Here is a 24,411-nt window from a genome sequence, read left to right on the forward strand (position 1 = left end):
GGGATCTTAGCTCCCCGACCAGGGATCTAACCCGCACCCCCTGCATTGGAAGGCGAAGTCTCAACCACTGGACCGCCAGGAAAGTCCCGACACTGGGTTTTAAGACAAATCCAAAGACATCCCTTAATATACCCTGGGTGCTGTGTCCAAGGTGGAAGTAGTTACTGGACCTGAGTCATGGTTGCCACTTGAGGGGACGAGGGGAGGCTAAAAACCATTCCCACCTTCGACAGAGACCCTCCATCACCACCATCCCCCACGGTCCCTGAACATCACTAGGGGGACCCCGGCCTGCCCTTCGGGGACATCGCCCTCCTCAAATCAGCATGTGCTTCAAGGCGTGTATCTCCCTGAGGACGGATTACTGCCGTTCACCACTGGGGTGACGTGGTCCTCGGCCCAACTAGAAGCTCCAGGAAGGAAAATGACAGATGGTTTTCAATTTCTGTTTCAAGTTTATGGAAAAACTTTGCTGTAATAAACATAAGAACTGGTCCCCCTACAGAGAAGTGGAGGTGATAGGAGCCCAGGTGAGGGGTCCCAGGGCCGCTGCCCCAGACACCGCCTGGCCGGTTCGAGCTGCCTCAGGTCGCAGCGAGGATGTCGGGTCAGTGACGGCTCCGCTTTAAACCGCCGCGCCCGGCACCACCTGTCCCTCTCCGGCTTTTCCTCCACAGCCCACGCAACCACCTAATGCACTTTGCATTTTGCTTGTCTGTTTTGCCTCCTCGAATGTAAGTGTCATGAGACCTGCTTACAGGGATTCTGTTTGCCACCACGTGACCCAGTGGGATCAACAGTACCTGACAAGTATGGGGTACAACAGTAAGTGTTTGTTGAGTGAATGAATAAAAGATGGGGGATGTAGGCAAACCGTGAGTGAGAGCCTGCTTTGTGACATGATTGCCCAGTTGGTTTTATACTTCATCATTTTCTCCCAACTGCACTGTGGGAGCAGACTCTGGTCAGAAAACAAACAGTTTTCAAGTGGGGCTGTCTTCTAGAGTATTTTTCACTGGTTTCTAGTTGCCTCTTTACCAAAAGCCTTGTTTTTGAAAGCTAATCTCTAAATGATCAGGTTAAAATAAAAAGGCCTCTCCAGTTCTTAAAAACGAAAAAGCAGAAAATAGACTTTATTCCAAGAGAGATTTTTAAAAGAAGTTTTTAAAGAAAAAGACAAGTTACACTACTAATGCAAATGTTTGTCACTGTTTCTGAATTTTCCTTCTCCAAGACTAGTACTCCAGCCAAGCTTTTGCAGGATGTGTTCAGAGCCCTTGGCCCACAAGAATTTGGCCTCGCTCTTCCTCCCGTGGGGGCTTCTCAAGTCTTCTAAGCCAGGCAGTAAGGATGGTTACAAGGCTGCTGAGAGCCATGGGCCCACAGGGTCCTGGGCTGGCGCCCACTGGCATTTCCAGGGAGACCTCCAGTGCAAGGGGTTTCGGCTGGTGTCCCAGCAGCAAGCAGAGACGGCTGAGCGGGCTAAGCTTTCCAAAGACCAGACGTGACACCAGAAGCCGTCGTGTGTTCCCCAGAAGGAGCCAAGATGAGCAGATCATCCTCGCCCTGCCGGGGCCACACACCCCTGGGGCTCGGCCGATAACGGCGGCGTCTGTGCTGAGTGCAGCACGTCTCACCCTCGGCAGGAGGGGGGACCCCGTCCCGGAACCTCCGGTCACACCGCTCCGGGCTGCCGGGGAGTGCGGCTTACCACACGGAGGGCCCCGACCCTCTCGGGCCCCAACCAGAGCCCCAGCGGCTGCCTCTGCTGTGCAGTCCAAGCGGTCCTGAGGCCGAGGCCTGGCTCGAGCGGGCCGGGGAGGACGTTCAGATGAAGGACCTGGCCAGGGTCACCATGTGGTCCACACCGCACGCCACATCCACAGGCTCCCCAGGCATCGTCACCTGAGCAAACAAGAACCAGCACACCGTGAGGAGAGATGGCCTGGCGGTGGCCGATCAAGGGCCTGACCCCGGCTCTGCTCTGGGTAGGTGACCTAACTGCTCTGAGCCTCGGCTCCCTCACCTGGAAATGGGGTGCTTTCACCCACCCGGCAGGTCTGCTGGGAAGGGTGATGCACCCACCGTGGGAAGGGCCGTCCTGACTCCCCACCCAGACCCGGGCAGCACCCCCCGAGAGGCCGCTCTGGACACGCGCACGGACCCTGCCTGCACCGTCCTGGGACGTGCACACCCCACAGAGGCCGTTCCCCGTGAGTGTGACTCCCCAGAGGCCAAACCTGCGCTCAAGCCAGCTGTTCAGAGACCCTTCCCAGGGGTCACCAGACAGCTCCCTGGAGCAGCTCCAGAAACCCTCCTGCCCTGCCCTGCCCTCAGGGTCCACTGTGGGAAGGAAGCCTCCCAGCCTAGTGCCTTCACCCGCTCTACACGTCAGCTCCAGACCCAGGCAGGCTGCTCCCAGGTCCTGCGCACCCCGGAGGAGGGGTATTTACTTCGTCTCAGAAGGTGCCAGAGGCCTGGCTGGCAGCCCTGCCGACACTGTCACCCACACTGACATCACTTCATCACAGGCAGGCCCAACCCTCCAGGTGAAGTGCAGGCAGCCTCGTGTGTGTGGAGGCTCCAGCCTGCTGGCCTTGACGGGGACTCACTGCCCCACAGCTGGGCCGTGGAGATGGACCCCCTCCCTCCAAACTCCATGGTGCCCACAACACAGGAGGGATCTCCAGGTGCACACAGCCACCCAGTTCTCCAGGAGGGGGGCACTTTGCTTTCTCCTCTTGTTGTATTATTATTATAAATGTTATTATTATTATTACTTTGAATAGGTGATAGCCATGTGGCTACGATATAAAATGACATTCAGTAGAAAAGAAGAAAAGGTATTAAATACCCTTGGACACCACCCTGTCATCATGTGCCCTGCTCCCCACCTTCCCTCTGAGCTGGAAACTACTTTTAACTGGTTTTTTGTCTTTCCAGAGCTTCTAGACGCAGAAAGCCAGTGCGAGTGTAGTGTCTTCTTAGGGGGCAATTTCTAAGACAGAGCACCTGCACCACCTCCCCCTCAGCCCTGCCAGGACGCCGATGCTGCTCTTCTGACCGGATCCGAATCCTGCCATCCCTCCCCCGTGGCAGCGCTCAGCGGGGCAGCGTGACAGCTGGACAGGGATCTGTAACAGCCTGCGGAGTTTACTGAGCTTCAGAGGGAAAGGCCTCGTCCAGATGGCCTGCCCTAAAAGCCCAGAGGCAGCAACATCAACCGTTCAGAGACAAGTCCATTAGGGTCTCCCGGCCACAAGGCAAGCGGATGCTAGCAACCAAGTCGTGCTACTCACCCGTCCCTAAACAAACGCCTCCAGCAAAACCTGTTACAGAAATCACTGAACAAACATGCGGCGGTGCCCTCAGCTCATCGCAAAGGCCCAGAGCTGCAGAAAGCGTTCCAGGCTGGCCACAGAAGCAGAAGAAAACATGCTGCCTGGGGTGACCAGGCCAGGTGAGCTCCTAGCAACCTCCCCGGGCCACGAGAGCACCTTTATTGACCTTCCCCAGGAAAGGGCCGCTCTCCGCGCTAACCTGCGGCCGAGCTGTCACACTGGGGCACCTCTGTCCTTGTTCCCCAAGGGCTGTGACCGTCAGAACCCAAAGCAGAGGGAGCCACCTCACCTTGGCTGACTTGCCGGGACGATGGTCACGGCTGTCGCTGGCCCCAGGAGCCTCTCTGGGGAGCAGCAGGTGGCTCCCGGGGCCCCAGCTCCCCCCGGCCAACTGCCTCTCACTGTCTGCCTCTGAACTGAGTCCAAGAGAAGGCTGCCCTCAGGCACGTTTTATTTGTGGCCTCATCAGGGTTAAAAGGAGTTTCTATTCTAAACCAATTTATACTCAAATTGTTGCAAAGGCAAACAGTTCCAGAAAACGAACCATATTTGACCTGAGTGACTCTGAAAAGTTTGAGCAGAATCAGTGTAGGAACAGCTCTCTGCACGAGGACAAGTTCCCAAGACACACACCCACCAGGTGAAGGGCAGAGGAAGGCAGAGAGGAGCGCTGGACCAGCTGTGATCCGGCCACCAGACTTGCCGTGTCCCTACTCGGCTGTACCCGGGATGCCCTGACCCGCGCCCAGAAGCCAGGCCACACCCGGGAGGGGAGCCGGCTCAGCCTGCGAGGAGGCCCAGCCCCTGCGGCGTGCCCTCCCCTGGGGCGTCAGAACTGCCGGGGCCTGTGGCTCCTGAAGCAGCCAGGTAAGAAAGAGGCCCAGGAAGCAGAGGGTTCCCAGCTTGTGCTCCAACCCAAGCCCCACCAGAGAGGCGCACGGCGAGGGGGAAGCGTAGTCTGCGCTCAGAGCACCGAGGTCACGTCGCAGCCCACCCACTGCGCGGCTGAGAGACTGGGCCAGCGGCTTCGAATCCTGAGGTCAGTGTGCACGGGGGCAGGCTGGGGGGCAGCCCAACCTTCACAGGCTGTTCTGAGGATTAGAGAGACGGTGCAAAGCACCGGCCCCCGGGACAGCTCCGGGCCCTGAGAATGGCGGTCATGTGCGATGGAAAGTTAGGGCCTGGGTGGGGGTGGCACCGCTCGAAAGCTCTCCCCAGTGTCCTGTTCCCAGGCCCGCAGGGCTGCCATCGGGCAGAGGGTCCCCACCTCCACCTCGCCCTCCCTCCACCGCGGGGACTCCAGGGGAACCCAGCTCAGGCCCTCAAAGAGGAGGGGGACCATGGTGACGGAGGGGGACCATGGTGACGTCTTAAAGTCAGAAATTCTCAGTCTGATTCTTGGCTCCACTTTTTTTAAAATATATATCTATTTATTTATTTATTTTTGGCTGTGTTGGGTCTTTGTTGCTGCACACGGGCTTTCTCTAGTCGTGGCGAGCGGGGCCTACTCTTCCTTGCAGTGCGCAGGCTTCTCATTGTGGTGGCTTCTCTTGTTGTGGAGCACGGGCTCTAGGCGCACGGGTTTCAGTAGTTGTGGCACATGAGCTCAGTAGTTGTGGCTCGTGGGCTCTAGAGCACAGGCTCAGTAGTTGTGGCCCACGGGCTTAGTTGCTCCGCAGCATGTGGGATCTTCCCGAACCAGGGCTCGAACCCATGTCCCCTGCATGGGCAGGCAGATTCTTAACCACTGAGCCACCAGGGAAGTCCTCCACTTCTTACTAGGTGTGTGACCTTAGAGAAATCACTGAACCTCTCTGAGCTCTGAGCATCAATGTGGAGGAGGAAAACCTCCTGGACAGCTTCCGGAAGGAGAGGTTTCAATCAGGTGACTCAGATGTCACTTCCTAGGCCTACGAATCATCAGAAAAGCCCAGGCTCTGTAAGGAAGTCTAAGAATAACTAGTTAATAGCACTGTAGGACCTACAAATATGGCTTTACTCTTTTTTTTCTTTCTTGGAATACTTTTTAAATGATGTAACATATCCCCTACTTAAGATTAATAAGAAAATAGTGTTTAAAGAATAAAAATCACCTGCAATTTTTTTTTTAAGCAACAACAGAACAGACTGGAGAAAGGTCCAACTACCCAACAAGAGACTAACCTTTAAGGAATCCAACCTAGTTGATTGAAAACCTGGTTCCTGTCACCACCACCCTCCCAGAGCCCCAGCCTCGCATCTTGGAGCCGGCATGGACCTCAGCACCACGCTCCCAACCCCGACCAAAAGGTGACACGGGGGGCGAAGGAGCTCTACAGACACACAAGGGGAGACAATGGTGTGGGGCATGAAAGCAGCCGTCACAGGAACAGACCTGAGTGACCTTTCCCTGATGGCATGGAGGCCGGGAACAACACTTCAGAGGGACGTTCGGCGCAGGGGTCCGGCTTGAACAACGGGGCATCTGCCCCCAGGCCTGGCACTCCACCACAGAGGCCAAGCCTGGCCCGGCCACTTGGACAACGAAAACGCTCTCAAACCTGATTTCACAGCTGATCTTCGCTCTAATTGGGAGGACACGAGGCAGGTGGGGAGCCCCTAGTCACAACGGTCATTCATTCAAAACCCACTTGCTTGGCCATTTCCCCAGCTGCCCCTCAGAAGGAAGTCCCTTGCGGGGGGAGGGGGGGCTGTTAAAGAGAGGGCTGCGAGTGGCTCCCAAGAGAAGCAGCAGGATTCTAACTGCTCCGTATCCCTGAGCTGCCGGCCACGGTCCAGCCGCCGCCATGCCTTTCCTCACCCGGGGTGGGGTCCCCGGGAACAAGCGGGTCAGCACCGGCCAGGCTGGGGACAGCTCTGGGCCACAGCCATTTCCTTCTAACAAGTTTAAAGTCTCCCTTTTGACCTGTTCTCTTAGAGAAAGCACCGGAGTCAGGGCCTGCCGAGCTCAGGGGAGCCAGCAGCCAGGGGGAGCTGAGAGAAAGAGCCCCTAAAACACCACAGTGAGTGCCTTGAAACACTGACCGATAAATCCTTTCTTCCTTCCTTCCTTTCTTTCTTTCTCCATCTCCCTCTCCCTCTCTCCCCCTCCCTCCCTCCCTCTCCCTCCCCTTCCCTCTCTCTCCGCCTCTCCCACTCCCTCCCTCCCCCTCTCTCCCTCCCTCCCCCTCTCTCTCTCCGCCTCCCTCCCTCTCCCTCTCCCTCCTTCCCTCCGCCTCTCCCCCTCCCTCTCCCTCCCCACTTCCCTCTCCCTCCCTCTCTCTGCCTCTCCCCCTCTCTCCCCTTCCCTCTCTCTCTCCCTCCCCCTCTCCCCTCTCTCCCTCCCCCTCTCTGCCTCTCCCCCTCTCTCCCCTTCCCTCTCTCTCTCCCTCCCCCTCTCCCCTCTCTCCCTCCCCCTCTCTGCCTCTCCCCCTCCCTCTCCCTCTCCCCCCGCTCTCTCTCTCCCCCTCTCTGCCTCTCCCCCTCCCTCTCCCCCCGCTCTCTCTCTCCCCCTCTCCCTCCCCTCTCTCTCTGCCTCTCCCTCCCTCTCCACTTCCCTCTCCCTCCCTCTCTCCCTCCCCTCCCTCTCCCCCTCTCTCCGCCTCTCCCTCTCTCCCCCTCCCTCTCCCTCACTCCCTTCCCTTTCCTCTCTCCCTCCCTCCCCCACTCTCCACTTCCCTCTCCCTCCCTCTCCCCCTCCCTCTCTCCTTCCCTCTCCCTCCCTCTCCCTCCCTCTCCCCCTCCCTCTCTCTCCTTCCCTTTCCTCCCTCGCTCCCTTCCCTTTCCCCTTTCCTCCCTCGCTCCCTTCCCTTTCCTCTCTCCCTCCCTCTCCTTCCCTCTCCCTCCCTCTCTCTGCCTCTCCCTCTCCACTTCCATCTCCCTCTCGCTCCCTCCCTCCGCCTCTCCCCCTCCCTCACTCCCTTCCCTTTCCTCTCTCCCTCCCCCACTCTCCACTTCCCTCTCTCTCCCTCCCCCTCTCCACTTCCCTCTCCCCCTCCCTCTCTCCTTCCCTCTCCCTCTCCCTCCCCTCCCCTTCCCTCCCTCTCTCTGCCTCTCCCCCTGCTCTCTCTCCCCCTCTCCACTTCCCTCTCCCCTCCCCCCCTCCCTCTCTCCACTTCCCTCCCCCTCCCCACTTCCCTCTCCCTACCTCTCCCCTTCCCTCTCTCCCTCTCCCTCTCCACCCCTCTCTCCCTCTCCACCTCTCCCCTCCCCTTCCCTCTCTCTCCCTCCCTCTCTCCACTTCCCTCCCCCCTCTCCCCCTCCCTCTCCCCTTCCCTCTCCCCACCTCTCCCCTTCCCTCTCCCCGCCTCTCCCCTTCCCTTTCTCTCTCCCTCCCTCCTCTCCCTCCCTGCCTCTCCCTCTCCCTCTCTTCCTCCCTCAATCTCTCCCTCCCTCTCTCCGCCTCTCCCCTTCCCTCTCCTCCTTCCTTCCTCTTTCCTTTCTCCTCCTTACCTCCTTCCTTTCTTTCATTCCTTCTTTCTGTTCTTCTTTCTTTCCTTCTCTCTCTTCCTCTCTCCCTCCCTCTCCTTCCTTTCTCTTTCTTTCCTTTCTCTCTCTCCTCCTTACCTCCTTCCTTTCTTTCCTTCTTTCTTTCTTTCTGTTCTTCTTCTTTCTTTCCTTCTTTCTCTGTCTCTCTTCCTCCCTCCCCCTCTCTCTTTCTCCTCCTTCCTTCCTTTATGGCTGCGTTGGGTCTTCGTTGCTGCACATGGGCTTTCTCTAGTTGCAGCGAGCAGGGGCTACTCTTCGTTGCAATGCGCAGGCTTCTCATTGTGGTGGCTTCCCTCATTGCGGAGCACGGGCTCTAGGTGCGTGGGCTTCAGTAGTTGTGGCACGCAGGCTCAGTAGTTGTTGTGGTTCATGGGTTCTAGAGTGCAGGCTCAGTAGTTGTGGCACACGGGCTTAGTTGCTCTGCGGCATGTGGGATCTTCCCGACCAGGGCACGAACCCGTGTCCCATGCTTTGGCAGGCAGATTCTTAACCACTGCGCCACCAGGGAAGTCCCCCTTATTATTTTTTTATTACACATTTCTTTTGCACTTTTACATGTGTTTTTTAAAAAATGCTTTACACAACCTCAAAACACGTTAAAACCTAACCTTCAAAGAAAACACTTAGGCACGTACACACACGCGAACACACGCAAGTGCACACACACAGGCGTTCACGCACACAAGCGCCTGCTCCTCTACACAGAGCCTATCTCTGGAAGGGAACAATGAAACCAGAACCAGTGGCTGCCTCTGGGACAAGAGACGGGAGACTTATCTTTCATAATACATTTTGTACCACGTCCATATGTTCTGTATTCAAAAAAATAGATAGCCTCTTTTTTCCTGAAGAACTTAAAGAACTGACTTAGTAAACGACACTAAGATAGACTACAACTTAAGAAGGAACCCTCTTCCCCTTTAATTCTGAAATGAGCCTTTTTGTGTAACTGCATCCTCCCCTCAGAAGAGCCTTCATGTTTCACTCTGATGGCTGTGGTAAGGCACTCTGAACATTAAACATCCCGCTTTCTTTTAAATCCGCTGTAAAATAGTCCTCTCCACTGGCCTCTGTAAACAGCTCCTGGCACGTCAACTTCTTCATCTCAACCCTCTCCCTCTCGGAGCCCCGAGGCACCCGGCCTGCAGCTCGCTCCTCCCTGAGGCACCCGTGTGCCCGAGGCCAGCCTCCAAGGAGGCTTCTTACAGGCACCACAGGGACTGGAAGCCCGGGGACCCTGTGCCGGCCGGGCTGCTGCATCAGGTGAGTGTGCTCTGCAGGCACGCCGCCCTCACGCCCGCCCGGCCCAGCCTTACCCTCCACGGGAAGTACTGGTCTTCCAGGCGACCGATTCCCAGGCACCCTCGGATGTTCTTGCCCCACACAAACAGCTCTCCTCTGTCTGCAAATAAAGAAAAACGGCTTGGTTGGGGCTTGAGGCCAAGGGCAAGTCTCCAAGAGGAGGAAGGGTCATGAGAATAGGCTTTCTAGAACCAGGTACAAAAAGATCGAAGTTAAACTTCAATTTCTCCCAGGCATTAATGCTTTCCCGTACCAAAAACATGTCCCGGCCCAGAGTCATGCTGTGTCCCTCTCATGGGAGATGAACACATGCCTGGAGGTGGGCCCAGGGGCTCCTGTACACGGCCCGGGCCCGCTCTGTGCGGCCCTTACACACACACCCTCATCGCCCACTTATGTCTAACCAAACCCTGCCCTCCACAAATCCCGAAATCTCAGCATCCTCAAATCCTGGTCACGCCCTGACAGAGTGAGAAGTAGGACAATTTGTCATTTCTTGTCTGGGTCTCCACATTTCAGGAGCATTTGGTCAAGTGACACACGGTGACTGGGTGCCTCTTTGGGTCGAGTGTACATCTGTGTGCTAGGAGCTGGGACAGCATGGGGACCGACACGCATGTTCCTGTCCTCACAGGGCTGGAGCTAGTTGAAGAGCGAAAACTAAACAAATGATTAAACCAACAAATGCATGTTTTCAAATTGTAAACAGTGCCATGAAGGAAAAGGACAGGCAGGGTGCTGGAGGGGCAGGCCAGGAGGCTGAGTCCAGACTGGGGCTCTGGGAACGCCAGCTCCAGGATGGACCCTCAGGCTGGGCAGGGCCCTCAGTGCAGACTTCCGTCCACACCAGCCGGGGCAACCTCGGCGCGGAGGCCCCATTTACCAGCCCCCTCTGGCAGAGGCGCTGGTCATGGAAGAAGGGAAGCCATGGGGGAGCCGGCACTGACACAACCGGCTGATGAAGTAAGGGGTCCTTCTGGGACAGAAGGCCTCTGGTCCTGCTGCCGTCCGTGGTCTTCCACCTCAGAGGTCGTGTTTAACAGAACAATTCAGTCTGGCCCCCAACATGTTAGCAGACCTCAGGGCAAACCAGAGGAAGCCAGGCTCTGAGGCTCCCCCTACTGAGGCTCTGAGGCTCCCCCTACTGAGGGACAGTCACTGGCACTTGGAGGGTGGCTGTTGGGTCTTGGGGGAAATCTAGGTAGGATTTCATTCCAGTGTGACCCCAAATGGCCGCATGGCACGACAGCAGACAAAGCAATCTACCCTAGTCAAAGGCTTCGTCCGGGTTTCTAAGTACATGACTTTGCATGTAGTTTAAGCCTTAAACATTGGGGAAATAGGTTACTGTTACCTCCAGAATTCGCCCACGCTGACTCTATCTGCTACATCAAAATAGCTTTAAAACGCCAACGTGACACAGACGCACTTGCAGATGAAGGTGGCTGACCCTGCGTGAGGGGTGTGAGGGGTCCTCCACCGCGGGCGCCACTGCTGCCACCCAGTGCCTCAGCGCACAGACAACACTCCCCCCACCTCCACAGCGGCCCACGCTGCAGCTGCTGCCGCTCAAGCCCCAGACCCTGAGACGCAGACACTGACTGAACGGCAGCGAGGACTCTGCAACAGCGTGCTCGCCTGCAGCAGTCCTCACAGCAGCGCGAGGCCGGGGAACACAGACGAGGACCACCCAAACTGCCTGTCCCGGCCCAGATGTTTCCAAAGGAAACAACAGCTTGCCGTGAGATAAAACGGTCTTTAAATTGCAAGGAAAAAGTGAATTTACTTGAGAATCACAAAATGAAATTTAGTTCCGTCTTACTATTCAAGTCAACTAACGAGGAGCAAATTGAGCCGACAGCCGCGGCGGGGGGATGAGAGCTGTAATCAAGGAGCGCAGACACGCGGGAGGGCTGCAGAGTAACTTTGTGTGTCGTGGCTTTGTAACTGGGCAACCCTCTGAGGAAACCTCCATTTCAGCCCCCCTTCGATCACTCCCCCCAGCACTTTGGAGAAACCGGGCACATCTACCCTGTCAAAACCACAGGACGGTCTTATAAATACGCCTCTTGCCACCCCACGCTCCTGGCTCAGATGAGGGTCGGGCTTGGCCAGGGACCGGGATGAAGCCCCCCACGCTCATTTCCTCCTCACCCACCGCAATGTACCAAACCTCCGCGGGTCTCCCCCAGCAGCCCGGCCCACTCGAGGGTCCCCTCTCCCACCACCGACTGCGTCCACTTGAGAAAAGTCACTGCAACGCCAGCCTAACCACAAACCAAATGAACTGAAAACACACCTCCCGGGTGAAAAGGAGACACACATTAGACCACCTCAAGCCAGACAACTTCTGGATTAGCTGCTCTCTCTAATTATCCACACAAGGGTGCCACTCCACTGGATGGATGGAAACTGAGAGCAGCCCAGGGTTTGGGGCTGAACCTGAGAGGGTGAAGCTCGGTACGGCCTTGGGGCCACACGGGCTAGGTCACTTACTGGTGAGGGCGGCGAAGTGGCTGAGTCCACAGCAAATGCGGGAAACCTGGACTCCTGGATTGAACTCCGTCAAGCCAAAGAGAGTGGGTGGAATCATTTCTGGAAGGGCAGTTTCCATGAGGTTTGGTCCTTTCCCAAGAATTCCATAGCCCCAGACGAAAACATGTCCTTCTCCTGGATTACAGGAAAAACAACGGTCAGGAAGTCAAACCAAGTGCAGCCCTCCCTCGCTAGAAATTCAAACCGCACCACCAAGATGCATTATATCCACATGAACTTTTTTTTCCCCTCTTCTTGCTTGGCAAGAACATGTTGATATTTAAAATAATGTTTCTTTTCTCCTCTTTCAAATTCTTGCTTGTGGAGTGTGTCTAGCCAGCTAACCAATCTCACAATACAAATGTCCTACATCTTGAGTGTGCTGGACGGGGCCACTCCATAAATCAGCCACAACCCCCACGTGAACACAGGAGAGCCTTAGAACGGCAGCTTTTCCTAACAGCGCTATGTCTCACATGGATCAGAGACCAAGCCAAGTACACACACAACTTCTGGCTAGATTCTAAAATTCGTAATGATTTTCAGGTCATAAAAAGTTTACTACTCATCAGTGGTGCCAGACGTTTAATCCCAGGGGCTTGGCTCCCAGTACCTGAACCCTAAGGCTCTTCTCCTATGTGCCCGTGGCTCTTAGCACGGCCCTTCTGGAGAAGGCAGGCCTGGGGGCTTTGGCCCAGGCTTCGGGAGGGAGCAGTACTTCATCCTCCACTCCAGAGGTTTGCGATAGTTACTCAGCTCTATGCTGGCTGTTCGTCAACCTATAAATCATGGCTGTTATCCTTCTGTCAGGAATGTCACCCTCACCCTCTATTAACTGAACTAAACTAACTAGATCTTCCCACAACCGTGCTCCCCGCACTGAAAACCACAGCCTGAATCCAGCGGACACCAACCCTTCCTCACCCAAGCCACCCACAGCTTCCCAGCAAACTGCCTGCGAGAGGGTCTCACCGTTTAGTACAGCACAGCCTGTGCCCCCACTCGCAGCCTGCTTCACCCGCCCGACTCCTGAGAAGGGCAGGCACCGGGGGACGTTCACCTGAATCAAAGGAAGGGACCACACTGCTAGGAAGACAAACCAGCGAGAACTTGGAAATACTGTTTCACGTACAGAGTAGGTAAGTCCCGGTTCACTCATTCCCTCCCCATATATCTCCTGAACATCGTACACATGCTAAGCTTCTAACTGCATGCTGGGAAGATGACAGGCAGCAGGAGAAGCAGTCCCGCTCTCAGACTGTAGTCCAATGGGGGAGGCAGATGTCAGCCAAACCTAACACGGCATGAATCTGTGCTGAATGCAATGAAGGAGAGTACAGGGGTCCCTGGCGTGAGTGTCAGGGGACCTGATCTGGTGTGCGGGGAGGGGCAATCAGGAGTACGCGGGCCAGGGGAGAAGAGAAGGAAATCCTGAGGCAGCGAGATGGACGTGCAAAGGGAGCAAGGTGAGTGTGGCCCGTTCAGGAGCTTACACAAGGTCAGAGTGGTTGACGCAGGGGCACAAGGGGGGGTATCTGTAAGATGCCGGTGGGCAGAAGAGAAACCAGATCACGCAGGACGTTGTTGATCATGGCAAGGGTTTGGTCTCTATCCTAAGCACAACAGGGAGGTAGTAAGGGAGAGGGACGTGATTTCTAGAGGGAAACGTGAGTGGACGTGGGTAACAAGGGAGAAGGGCCAGGATGCCGGGCTGAGCATGAACTCACTCCGGGATGCACTGAACTTGCGGTGCCTAGAGACGGCCGTGGCACTTCTGCTCAGAGTGACAGACGGAGGCTCACGGCCTGGGAGAACGAAATGTGGCCAACTTAGCTGTCCAGCAGGATTTGGTCTTGGCACCCCTACTGAGAAATAACTTTGCAAGATAGATTTTAAGTGCTTCTGTGACAGCCATGAATCTTTTCAGTCACTTGCAAATGGAGACAGCTGGAGGGTAGCAATCCCTCAGATGACTCCAAGGGAATAAAGGGGCTTCACTGATCCGAGATGGCCTGGTGTCTGCCGCCCGGCTCTCACAGCTTCTCTACCCAACTGGGCTCTGGCACAGGGCCCTCGGCAAAGGCTGAGAAACCCTCCAGCAAAGAGCCACTGGAAACGCACCACTGTTGTCACTGACAGGATGAGGCTCGGACCACGTAAAGAATCATGGATGCGGTGGGCTGCTTCCAAAACAAGTGACCCGTCTGTGCTAGTCACACCGTGGATAATCTGTGCCCTTGTGTGTGGGAGTTAGGCCTAGCGACTTGCTTCTAAAGAACAGAATTCCAGCAAACGTGGCGGAAGGCACTGCCAAGATGAACTTACGAGGCACTGGCTTCCGTCTCACCGACACGCGCTCTCGCCCTCTCATTGGCTCACTCGGCCGAAGCCACGCTGTGAGCCACCACTTGGAGAAGCCTGCATGGCAAGGAGCCGAGGAAGGCTTGGACAACCACTGTGAGCTGGCCAAGCGCCAGCGAAGACCTGGGGCCCCAGGGCCAACAGTCCACGAGGACCTACACCCTGCTGCCAACAACCAGAACGGGCCCGGAGGCAGGGCCTTCCCAAGGTGAACCCCAAGGTGACACGAGCCTTTGAGAGACTCAGAGCCAGAGACCCAGCTAAGCCACCCCTAGGTTCCTGACCCACAGAAACGGTGAGACAATAAATGTGTGTTGTTTTAAGCCGCTACGTGTTGGGGTCCTCTGTCATGCAGCACAGATAATGATGACATGACCCTAGATCTGCCCTCACAGCAAGGCCGTGGGAGACACTGATCTCAGGCCTTGCTATCCGGAAGGCCAGGCCCTCTTCTATTTGCTGTTTATCTTATGGAAACAATGAATCACTTCAATGACCACGTTTTCGTCTCTGTTTTGGCTACTAGAGAGCTCAGAGCCAAATCCGCAGCCACTTCAAGCTACTGTGTCAGACCGCAGAGGATGAACTGTTTCATCCAGTTAGCTGATCTTATCCATTTGCGCATCTCTTTATCTATTAATATATATTTCAAACCCTTCTGTATGTTGTCAGAAGCTTGATGACATTCAGTCCTTATCACTTAGAGATCCATGCTGACTTATGGATATGATGTCTAGGATTTGCTTCAGAATAACGCAGGACAGAGAAGCAGATGGAATTACAGATGCAGCGAGATTGGCCATTAGGTGTATGGGGCTCTTTGGAGAGCAGGGTGGGGAGGGTGAATGAAGATGTTCTAGAATTAGTGGGGACAGTTGCATAACCTTGAGAATATACTAAAAACCACTAAGTCACACAATTTAAAACAGTAAATTACCTATTTTTTTGAACGGGCCATTAGTTGGTAATTGTTGAACACGGATGATGGATACACAGATTAATTATGCAGTGAGGTCTACTTTTGCTTACGTTTGGAATTTTCCTTAATAAAACGTTGAAAGCCCTACTGTACTGTACTGACGGTGTGACAGAGAGAGGCCAGCAGCAGGACTGCCAATGCCCTACTGCATGATCTAGAGGCCGCACAGGTGTCTTCACCAAGGTGCACACCTCAGATCTGTATATTTGGGGGTACACACACTAGACGGCAACTAGAGGCCGACTGTGACATCACAGGACCTTATGTAAACAGCCTCACATCCCTTTCAGAACAAGACAGGGCATGCAGACATACCTAAACTACTGCTCTAAACCAGGACTATCTCATCGAAGTATTGATAATGATGGCTTTTGCATCTAAGCTTTCTTTCCAGGCTCCAATGAGATTGCCAAGAACTCGGCCCCTTGAAGAGGCAGCCGTAGCACAGGTGAGGCCTACACGGCACTCTATACATCACCCCTTCGTGAAGGATCTCTTCTAAACATCCTTAACACTCTATCTCCAAACCCCCAGCCCCAGGCTGCAGAGGACCTCGTGGGGTCTTACCTGTGTGGAGTCCGTGACAGAGGCCAGCTGCAGGTACTCAGAGTTCCCCCACCCGAAGAGGCTGCCATCGACCGACACAGCCAGGCAGCAGTCCCCGTAGGTGGCCACCTGGACAACGTTCACTCCGGCAAGGTCTCCAGCCAGCTTGGTGGGTGCGCTGGTGATATTGTAGTGACCCAGACCTGGAACAATGGAAAACTGTGTTACTTACTTTTAATTGTTTATTCTTTTAACAAACACTTGCATTGACCTACTATGTGTCAAACACGGTTTTAAGCACTTTGCAAACATCAACTCAAAATCCTAATCTGTTATTCTACATGCTGTACAACTTCCTTCTCCATGTTCTCTCAGAAAAGGAAAAACCATCATAGTAATTGTTTACTTTTAAAACCCTTGATGGGACTTCCCTGGTGTTCCAGTGGTTAAGACTCTATGCTCCTAATGCAGGGGGCCAGGGTTTGACCCCTGGTCAGGGAACTAAGATCCCACATGCCACAACTAAAAGATCCCGCGTGCAGCAACGAAGATCCCTCGTGCCGCAACTAAGACCCGGCACAGCCAAAATAAATAAATAAATAGAATTTCAATAAACAAACAAATAAATAAAACCCTTGATATTTTCTAAGTCTGATTCAAGTTACATACCTTTTCAGGATGAAACACCCACACACAATGAACCTATCAGACCTTGTATATTACATACAGCCACACCTCGTTCTATTGCACTTCACAGATACTGCATTTTTTACAAATTGAAGGTTTGTGGCAACCCTGTATTGTCAAATGATGGTTGGCACTTGGGAGGCAGTATTTTTTAATTAAGATACGTACATTTTTTTAGACATAATGCTATTGCACACTTAATAGACTACAGTGTAGTGTAAACATAACTTCCATAAGCACTGGGAAACCAAAGTTACAACAAGCAATTCCTAATGCACTGCTGGGCTTGCTAGAACATAAAAGAAATCTCTAAGAGCCCATCCCACCTCAGCCCCACACCCCACACCATCCCCCAACTACAACAAATCAAAACTGGCAAACTGGTGTGGTACACAGTGACCAGAGGAAAAGACGGGGCTTGCCCAGAGGACAAATGTCACCATCAGCACTGCAATGGAGAGTAACCCCTGGGCAGCAGACCAAGGTAGAACCCTGAACCACAGACTCGTGCTTGTGCCAGGCTTTCTCAAAGGAGCCCAAAGCAGTGTCAGACTGGCAGCACCCCTCAGCAACAGGCAAAAAGCCTGTTATTATGTACTCCATATATAATAAAAAAGATTTTTAAAAAGTAATTCAAAATGTTGAAGGGTTATGAAAGAAATAGGATGCTGAGATAGAAACTGCTTTAGACAGAATGATCAGGGGAGCCTTCACTGAAGAGACAACCTCAAGCTGAGGCCTACAGGATGAAAAGGAGAGCACAAAAGAGCATTCTAGGCTACAGGAACAGCATGTACAAAGGCACGGTGGCAGCACAAAGGAGGACAGGCTCAAGAACAGGCTGCAGGGGGCTCGTGGGGCTGGACTCAGAGCCTGGCAAGCAAGGGCAGTGGGGCCATGTGACAGTGGAGCTTCTGGAATGGCACCACGAAACTGTTAACCACAGTTATCTCCAGCGAGTGGGACTTTCACTTTTCACCATATTCCTTGGTCTATGCTATCAAAATGTATCAACAATTTCATTCTTTTCATGAAAAGCTGATTTTTAAAAGTTACCCACACCAAGATTTTAGAAAATAAAAAGAAGCTTCCACTTTATAGATAAAAAAAGGCACATTTTAAAAACTGGCATTGTAATTAAATTAGGACACTTAAATTGACAATACTCACTGCTAGAGAGGTTATGATTAAATTGCTACTTCTATACATTGCTGATGGCAATATAAACTAGTAAAACTTTTGGAAAGCAATTTAACAACACATTCTGAAAACAATAAAAATATTCTAATCCTCTGACCCACTCCTGGGAATTTATCTAGGGCAACACTCCAAATGAAAGGAAAAGCTAGATAGATGTCTATACATGACAAATGTCATATCTCCAATGGCTACTGCAGCCCCCAAAAAGTATGCCTCCTGACAACAGGGTAATGAGTAATCACCTGACAAAATGATTAACTCACCTTATGGTACATTAGTTTGATGCTGTACCATACAAATATTAAAAATTGCAACTGAAAATTATACTAACATGTAAAAATGTTTCATGTAAATTTAATGATAAAACAAGCATATAAAATCACACCTCTGCTATGATTACCATAAAAGATGTTCACATATGAACAAGGACTTGGGAGAAAACATGAGTCAAGGAACAAAGATGATGTGATGAGGTAGCAGGGTTATAGAGGATTTACACAAGATTTAAATCTTAAATTTAAGGTCCTCCCTTCAGACAAATATCAAACACAGAAAAATAAAATATACAAGGATGATAAAGCTTATCCCTCATTCCTCCTCCCTTAATCACATTCTTCTCAAATGAGTTAAAATCGAGCTCCCTTTAGGTGGCATTTGTCTCTTAAAAGACTCAGACTTGTTGCGGGACTCTCCAATCCTCTATCCGATCAGGGGAGCCAGTGAGGGGGACAGGAGGGGACACAACAGAACAGCATTCCCAGGAAGTGACAGGAGAGGGAAGAGTCAGATGAAGGCAGCGGCACCATCCCACAGGGAGGGGGGCGGGGGTGGGAGGGACGCTACCTGTTTGCCCATCCGCGCCCCATCCACAAGAATACACTTCTCCTTTATCCGTCAGGAACAGACTATGGTCCTGACCGCAGGCGACCTATCACACAAACAGAGGTGAGGTTGGTGAGAAGGAATCCTTAGAAGCCGGTGTCCTGATCCAAGTGCCCAAAGCCGGGCACCACTCCCCACGGCTCCTGAGTGCCAAGGGGGCTGGGCTGGTAAGCTGTCCCGCTCTGCTCCGCATCTGACTCTTTCTCATTCCAGCACAGCCCAGCTTGTGTCTCCTACTCCCCTGAAACTGCTCTTGCTAATAAAAAAAGAACAGTGCCAGGTGTCCTAAGGAGCGAAGCCAGGAGCTCCCCACCCTCCTCCCTCCTCCATAAGCCTCTCTCCCACACCCCCCAACAGTGTCCCGTCTTTGTCACTAGCTCAGTCTCCACTTCGGACCCTACAGGGCTGGAATCCTCCTCTGAGGTCTGCCCTTCTCGCTCTGCGCGCTTCCTGGGAGATGGCACCCACCCCCACGGCTTCTGCTGCCACCGCCACGTGGTCATCTCCAGTCTCAACCACTCTGCTGAGTCCCAGACCTATTCTGCTAACTGCCTAATGAAAAGCACCATTTAGCAAACATTCCTTACGCCAGGCACTGTGCTAAGTCAATGACCAAGGCCACCCAGTAAGAAACCGAATCTCAGAGAAGTTTGGTAACTTGCCCCAAGTCACCGAGTTAACATGTGGACAAGCAGGGACTTGAACCCGCATCAAGGTGGCTCTGAAGCCTGGGCAAGATGCACACTCCACTCCACCGCCACCTTGGAAACAAGTTCCCTCTCCACCTGCTCCTCACCTCCCCTGCTCCGGGACTCTGCCACCTGGGCCAAGAACGTCAGCGCCACCCATCTGCCTGTGGAGTCACACTTGGCTCCTTCTAGCTCCCTCCCCGCCCATCTAATCAAGCCTCGAACCTGGTCAATTCTCCTTACGTCTCCTCACCTGTCCCTTCTCCCCACAGCTTCCCACCTGGACTTCACCTCCTCCCTCAACTTTATTCCATGGCCAAAGTTATCTTCTTAAACAGATCGTGACTTGGCTGTCACTCACCCTGCTCAGAACCTCCGGCAGCCCCTGACCACCAAGAGGACGAAGTCTAAACTCCTTAATGAGGTGTACAAGACCCTGCATCATCCCCTCAACCCGTCTTCCAGCCGATTCCACCCCGCCCCACCGCAGGCAGGCACACCACACTCCAGCCACACTGCATGCTCTCGGCACCATCGAGCCTTCAGGCTGCTCCTTCTGCCGTAACACCTCTCCTACCACCCACCCCGGCCCAGCTGGTCAGTTCCTCGGCTACCTCCTCCATGACGCTGTCTCTCCTTCCAGTCCACGCCTGGTAGACGTAACTATTCTCCTTCTGGTGCTTTCGTAAGTGCTTTCGGTAGACACTCATTTACATATTTAAGCATTTAAGTATCTACCATATGCCAGGCACTGTACCCAAGCATGGGTACAAGATAAAGCAGCCTGGGACACACACAGCCTTAATATACTCTGAAACAGCTAGTTTTTATAACCTGCCTCCCCCACTAGAGTGTTACCGCCCTCCCCAATTTTTACTAAACTTTGTATCCCCACAAGCTAGCGTAAATCCTGGCCTATAGTAGGCAGGCAATATTTACTAAAATAATTTATTAATTCAGAAAATCCCCCTAACAATTTGCCATCACCTCACCCAACTTCCACCCTTTCAAAATCACCCCCCGGGGTGGGACCAGTGGTTCTCAGCCCACGTCTCTTACCTGGACCACCTGTCCATCGAAGTCCTGCATCCTATGGACTTTGTGACTTTCACTACAGCCAGGAGCAATTTGGGGAGAACCAAAAGATACGGTCATGATAAGCACTGTGCGATTCTGGCCCCTCCCGTCACCCCAACTAGCAGCCTCCCCACACACATAGCAACGTTAGGGAAACTCTCAAGGTCAAATATAAGGAAGAGGTAGGTCTGGGCATGAAAGGAAAATGAAACAAAATCCTTTGGTGATTTTAATATGCTGCAGATTTCTGACTGGTGTTTAGACCTACCAGCATAATGTGAGGAACTAGAGGGAAATTTTTTTTAAAGACTAGAGGAATTTTTAAGTTAATCAATTTGGTGAAAATAACAAACAAAATCAAAGAAGTTCCACGCATCACAGTCAACGCTCACACGCCCTCCCTCCCACCTGCACCGGAAAGATACTCTCCACAGCCTTCCAGTGAGTTCTCACTGCTCCTCTCCAGCATGAGGAACCTCGAGTTTCACTGCTCTGTGGGTCCATCACATCATAATCACTCAGGGGGTGTTTAATGCTTGACACAATTTGGGGAAGGGGTAGTCCTTTCGGGAACTCACCTGTAAACTTCATTTTCGACCACTTTTCTTCCACACTGCCCGTAAGAATTGTTCCCCATGCTGAAGACTACAGGATAACACCGCCAATTAAATCAGCTCTGCAGGTTCATGGAACCCTCAAATGTCAGGACCGGAAGGGGGTCTCAAAAGTGGCCCTATTCTGACCACTCACCCTAGCTGCCCCTTGGCTTCCTTCTCCAACATTCCCAGCCTCTGCAGGCACCCCCCACAGGTGTGCTGGGGTCCAGGCTGGCCGCGAAGGCCTGGGCCACTGTTGCCGTGCCTTCCATCTCCCCGCCCGGGCCCTGGTTGCGCTTCTCAGGAATTCCACAGTGTGAGGCGAGCACACTCCATGAAAGGCCTCAGCAGCCCCCATTCCCTGTACCTGTCACTAGGCTGCCCTCAATGCCAAGCCCCCTCTTGAAAGAATTCCTAACACCACCTTTGCCTTTTCCTACAAAGCACACTTAGCCAAAAAAAATGAAATTTGAAAACGTTAATCAAGTTGACCTTCCCCTGGAAACAACCGCTCTTCTAGAGAGCGCCGGGGTGAGCCAGGAGCCTGGACCGTGGAAGCCCCCCACCTGGAAGCAGTGTGAGCAAACAGGCTGCTTTCAGTACAAGGGAAAAAGCCGTCTACACACATGGTCGGCTTGGTGGCTCCATGGCTAAGGAGCAGGGGGCCAAAATAAGGCTGCCTGCTGTGCGCCATCACACTTATAAATACCTGAGATTTTCCAAGAACCACAGAGGGCAGAGAACACAGAAGAGTTAACAAGGGCTGCCCAACACAGCTCTCCTGAAACCATCCTACTGACTTGCTTGGGAAATGCCAACAGCTTCACTAACTAGATGTGGCTCAACTGAACGAGCCGCTTCAGGCCCAACAGCGGAAAAGCGGTCCCCACTCTCCCATCACCTCCTTCGCTGTCTGTCAGAACCAGAGAGTGGGCTCTGCCGCAGGAGACTTGCAGCACCTGCGTCTCCTGAGGTCTGTCCAGTGGCAGTGGGACGGGCGAGGGCTCCAAAACATACTCATATCCCCTCACTGAAACGAAAAGGACAAGGTGCACATACATTACACTGCCTGAGAGACTACATTAGTGGCAGAGCTAAGACGAGAACTCCAGCCCCACTCCCAGCCCTTGGCCTCCATCACATGCTGGGTTATTGAAAAGCAGACTTATTAAAGAAATCTCTTCCCATGTCGTTTAACACCTTCTGGATTTTTTTTCACACCCTCTGCAGTGGAAGGGCAGAGTCACCACCACTGGACCACCAGGGAAGTGCCACCTTCTGGATTTTTAAGGAAAGGAAAAGCATTTTCTTCCTGCAATACCCACTAGAATTTAGTAAAGTGAAGAACAGCATATACGGTATGATACCACTTAGATTAAAAGGAAGTAAAAAGAATACATAGATGCATGTGCTTGCATATACATAAAATCTCTCTAGAAACTGTTGACACAGGTTGTCTTCAGGGAGAAGAACTGTGCGGCTGGGAGGACAGAGGTGGAAAGCAGACTTTTCTCCATATATTTAACTGCGTCTTTAGGATTCTGAGGTATGCAAGTATATTATCTATTTTAAAAAGAAAATTCTAATATTTAAATAAGCAAGAAAGGGGGAAGTGTTTTAGAAGGCACTCTAAAGAACGTTATTGCTCTTCATAATCCTACCTGAGAAGCCAGAATGGTCTATATAGGGAATTGTATGGTAGGTTTTAAACGATGAGCTTTGGAATATTTATAATGGAGGCTGGAGTTAATGAGAATAACTGCAAATACACTGGTTCTCAACCCACTCCCCACTAATGAGCCCTCTCTTTTCTCCTATGAACCTCATGTTTAAAAACATTCTGTCCTGGGGACTTCCCTGGCGTTCCAGTGGTTAAGACTCCGTGCTTCCACTGCAGGGGGCGCAGGTTCGACCCCTGGCTGGGGAACTAAGATCCCTCATGCAGCATGGCGCAGCCAAAAATTTTAAAAATTAAAAAAATGAAAATGAAAACATTTTGTCTACCAAATATATGGCCTTATTATTATAGTTGCCTGTTAGTATTTTTTTTTTTTTTTGCGGTATGTGGGCCTCTCACTGTTGTGGCCTCTCCCGTTGCAGAGCACAGGCTCTGGACGCGCAGGCTCAGCAGCCATGGCTCACGGGCCCAGCCGCTCCGCGGCATGTGGGATCTTCCCGGACCGGGGCACGGACCCGCGTCCCCTGCATCGGCAGGCGGACTCTCAACCACTGCGCCACCAGGGAAGCCCCCACCTGTTAGTATTTTTAGTGACTGATATAATTTTCAAACAGAGTTTTTGATCAGCATGAAATAACAAATTTATCACAATAAGATGATGTAATTCTAAGCAAAACCAAAGACGCTGGACAATGCTGTTAGTGTATAGAGCCTTATTAGCTGCGAAAATACAGTACTTTAAAATACTAAAACGTTACATCTCCTTTTACTATCTTCACTGACCCCCTAAGGGCCTGGGAAGCAGTAAATACATAAATTTAAAGGGAATCTGAAGTGTTACAGCTCCTTTTTAAAATAAATAAATAAATAAGTAAATAAATAAATGGAATCTGGCTCCACATCCAACTACCAATTGACAGGAAATATAGAGGACAGAGGGTCACGTTAAACAGTACCACAGGGGTACATTCAGCAAACTCCAGACTGGAAACTTCTACAGGATAATCAACATGATTTCTTCAATAAATAAATATCAAGGAGAAAAAGACTGACACAAACTCAAAAGTCTTTTAAAAGTCTTATCAACCAGGGCTTCCCTGGTTGTGCAGTGGTTAAGAATCTGCCTGCCGATGCAGGGGACACGGGTTCAAGCCCTGGTCCAGGAAGATCCCACATGTTGCAGAGCAACAAAGCCCGTGCGCCACAACTACTGAGCCTGCACTCCAGAGCCCGCAAGCCACAACTCCTGAAGCCCGGGCGCCTAGAGCCCGTGCTCTGCAACATGAGAAGCCACCGCAATGAGAAGCCCGCACAACACAACAAAGAGTAGCCCCCACTCACCGCAACTAGAGAAAGCCCACACACAGCAACGAAGACCCAATGCAGCCAAAAATAAATACATAAAATAAATACATTAAAAAAAAAAATCAAAGGGTGCTTTTTCAGACCAATCACAGCAGAGAGAAACCAAGGTGAGAACGCTCACTTTTATCTTTCCGGCTCCTGTGAAATCCAAGCTGAGAATCTTTGTTGAGTCCCATACCCCAAACTTTTGTAACATCCTTGGTTTTAGAGGACAGCAATGTGAATCCATAACCACAGGCAGCAGATGAAATCTGAAAAAAAATTCCCATAAAGCATTGACTGATTTGTGACATCAAGTTTTCCCAGCAATAAATGGCAGGTTGTTTATCCATTCCAAGAACACACACTATTACAGCAACTAACATTTATTGGACGTTTACTATGTGTTAAGGGCTTGATATGTACTATTTCATTTAATCTTCACAATCACCCAATGGTCTAAGTATCAAATCATCCCCATTCACCAAGACACAGTCTCGCAGAGTAGTTAAGTTGAAAACTACCTTATTTTGAATCTTGGCAAGACCACAGGGTTTACAACTGGTAGACCCTTACCAGCTGTGTGACCTGAGATAGACTGCTTAACTTCTGTGTCTGTTTCCCTCTATTATAAAAGAGATAACAACAGTGTCTCTCTTATTGGGTAGCTGTGAGGACTAAATGAGTTAACATAGTTAAAACCCTTAAAGTAGGGACTTCCCTGGTG

The 24,411-nt window shown here is 52.2% G+C and overlaps 1 protein-coding gene and 1 long non-coding RNA gene across 4 annotated transcripts in view; both read right to left on the reverse strand.

Moving 5' to 3' along the window:
• Positions 1-1,088: 1,088 nt before the first annotated feature.
• Positions 1,089-24,411, reverse strand: part of RCC1L (RCC1 like) — a 33,306-nt gene continuing 9,983 nt past the window's right edge. The window contains exons 2-11 of one of the 3 annotated variants that reach the window (XM_060032210.2): positions 23,827-23,956; positions 21,564-21,692; positions 20,645-20,711; positions 20,049-20,100; positions 18,262-18,346; positions 15,553-15,734; positions 12,618-12,705; positions 11,607-11,780; positions 9,125-9,210; positions 1,697-1,905 (exon numbers count right to left, since the gene is read on the reverse strand). In XM_060032210.2, coding sequence (XP_059888193.1) covers positions 1,828-1,905; positions 9,125-9,210; positions 11,607-11,780; positions 12,618-12,705; positions 15,553-15,734; positions 18,262-18,346; positions 20,049-20,100; positions 20,645-20,711; positions 21,564-21,692; positions 23,827-23,956 — 1,071 coding nt within the window. In that variant the 3' untranslated portion in view covers positions 1,697-1,827. Of the gene's footprint in view, positions 1,906-9,124; positions 9,211-11,606; positions 11,781-12,617; positions 12,706-15,552; positions 15,735-18,261; positions 18,347-20,048; positions 20,101-20,644; positions 20,712-21,563; positions 21,693-23,826; positions 23,957-24,411 lie in introns of all 3 variants that reach the window. The other 2 variants (XM_060032212.1, XM_069541419.1) reach the window with 2 other exon arrangements.
• Positions 4,274-7,973, reverse strand: LOC132438218 (uncharacterized). The gene is made up of 3 exons (XR_009522159.2): positions 7,887-7,973; positions 5,716-5,905; positions 4,274-5,061 (listed from the first exon to the last, which is right to left on the reverse strand). It is a non-coding gene; the product is annotated as an uncharacterized lncRNA (long non-coding RNA).

This window comes from Delphinus delphis, chromosome 15 (genome assembly GCF_949987515.2).
Source record: "Delphinus delphis chromosome 15, mDelDel1.2, whole genome shotgun sequence".
Classification (NCBI taxonomy): Eukaryota; Metazoa; Chordata; class Mammalia; order Artiodactyla; family Delphinidae; genus Delphinus; species Delphinus delphis.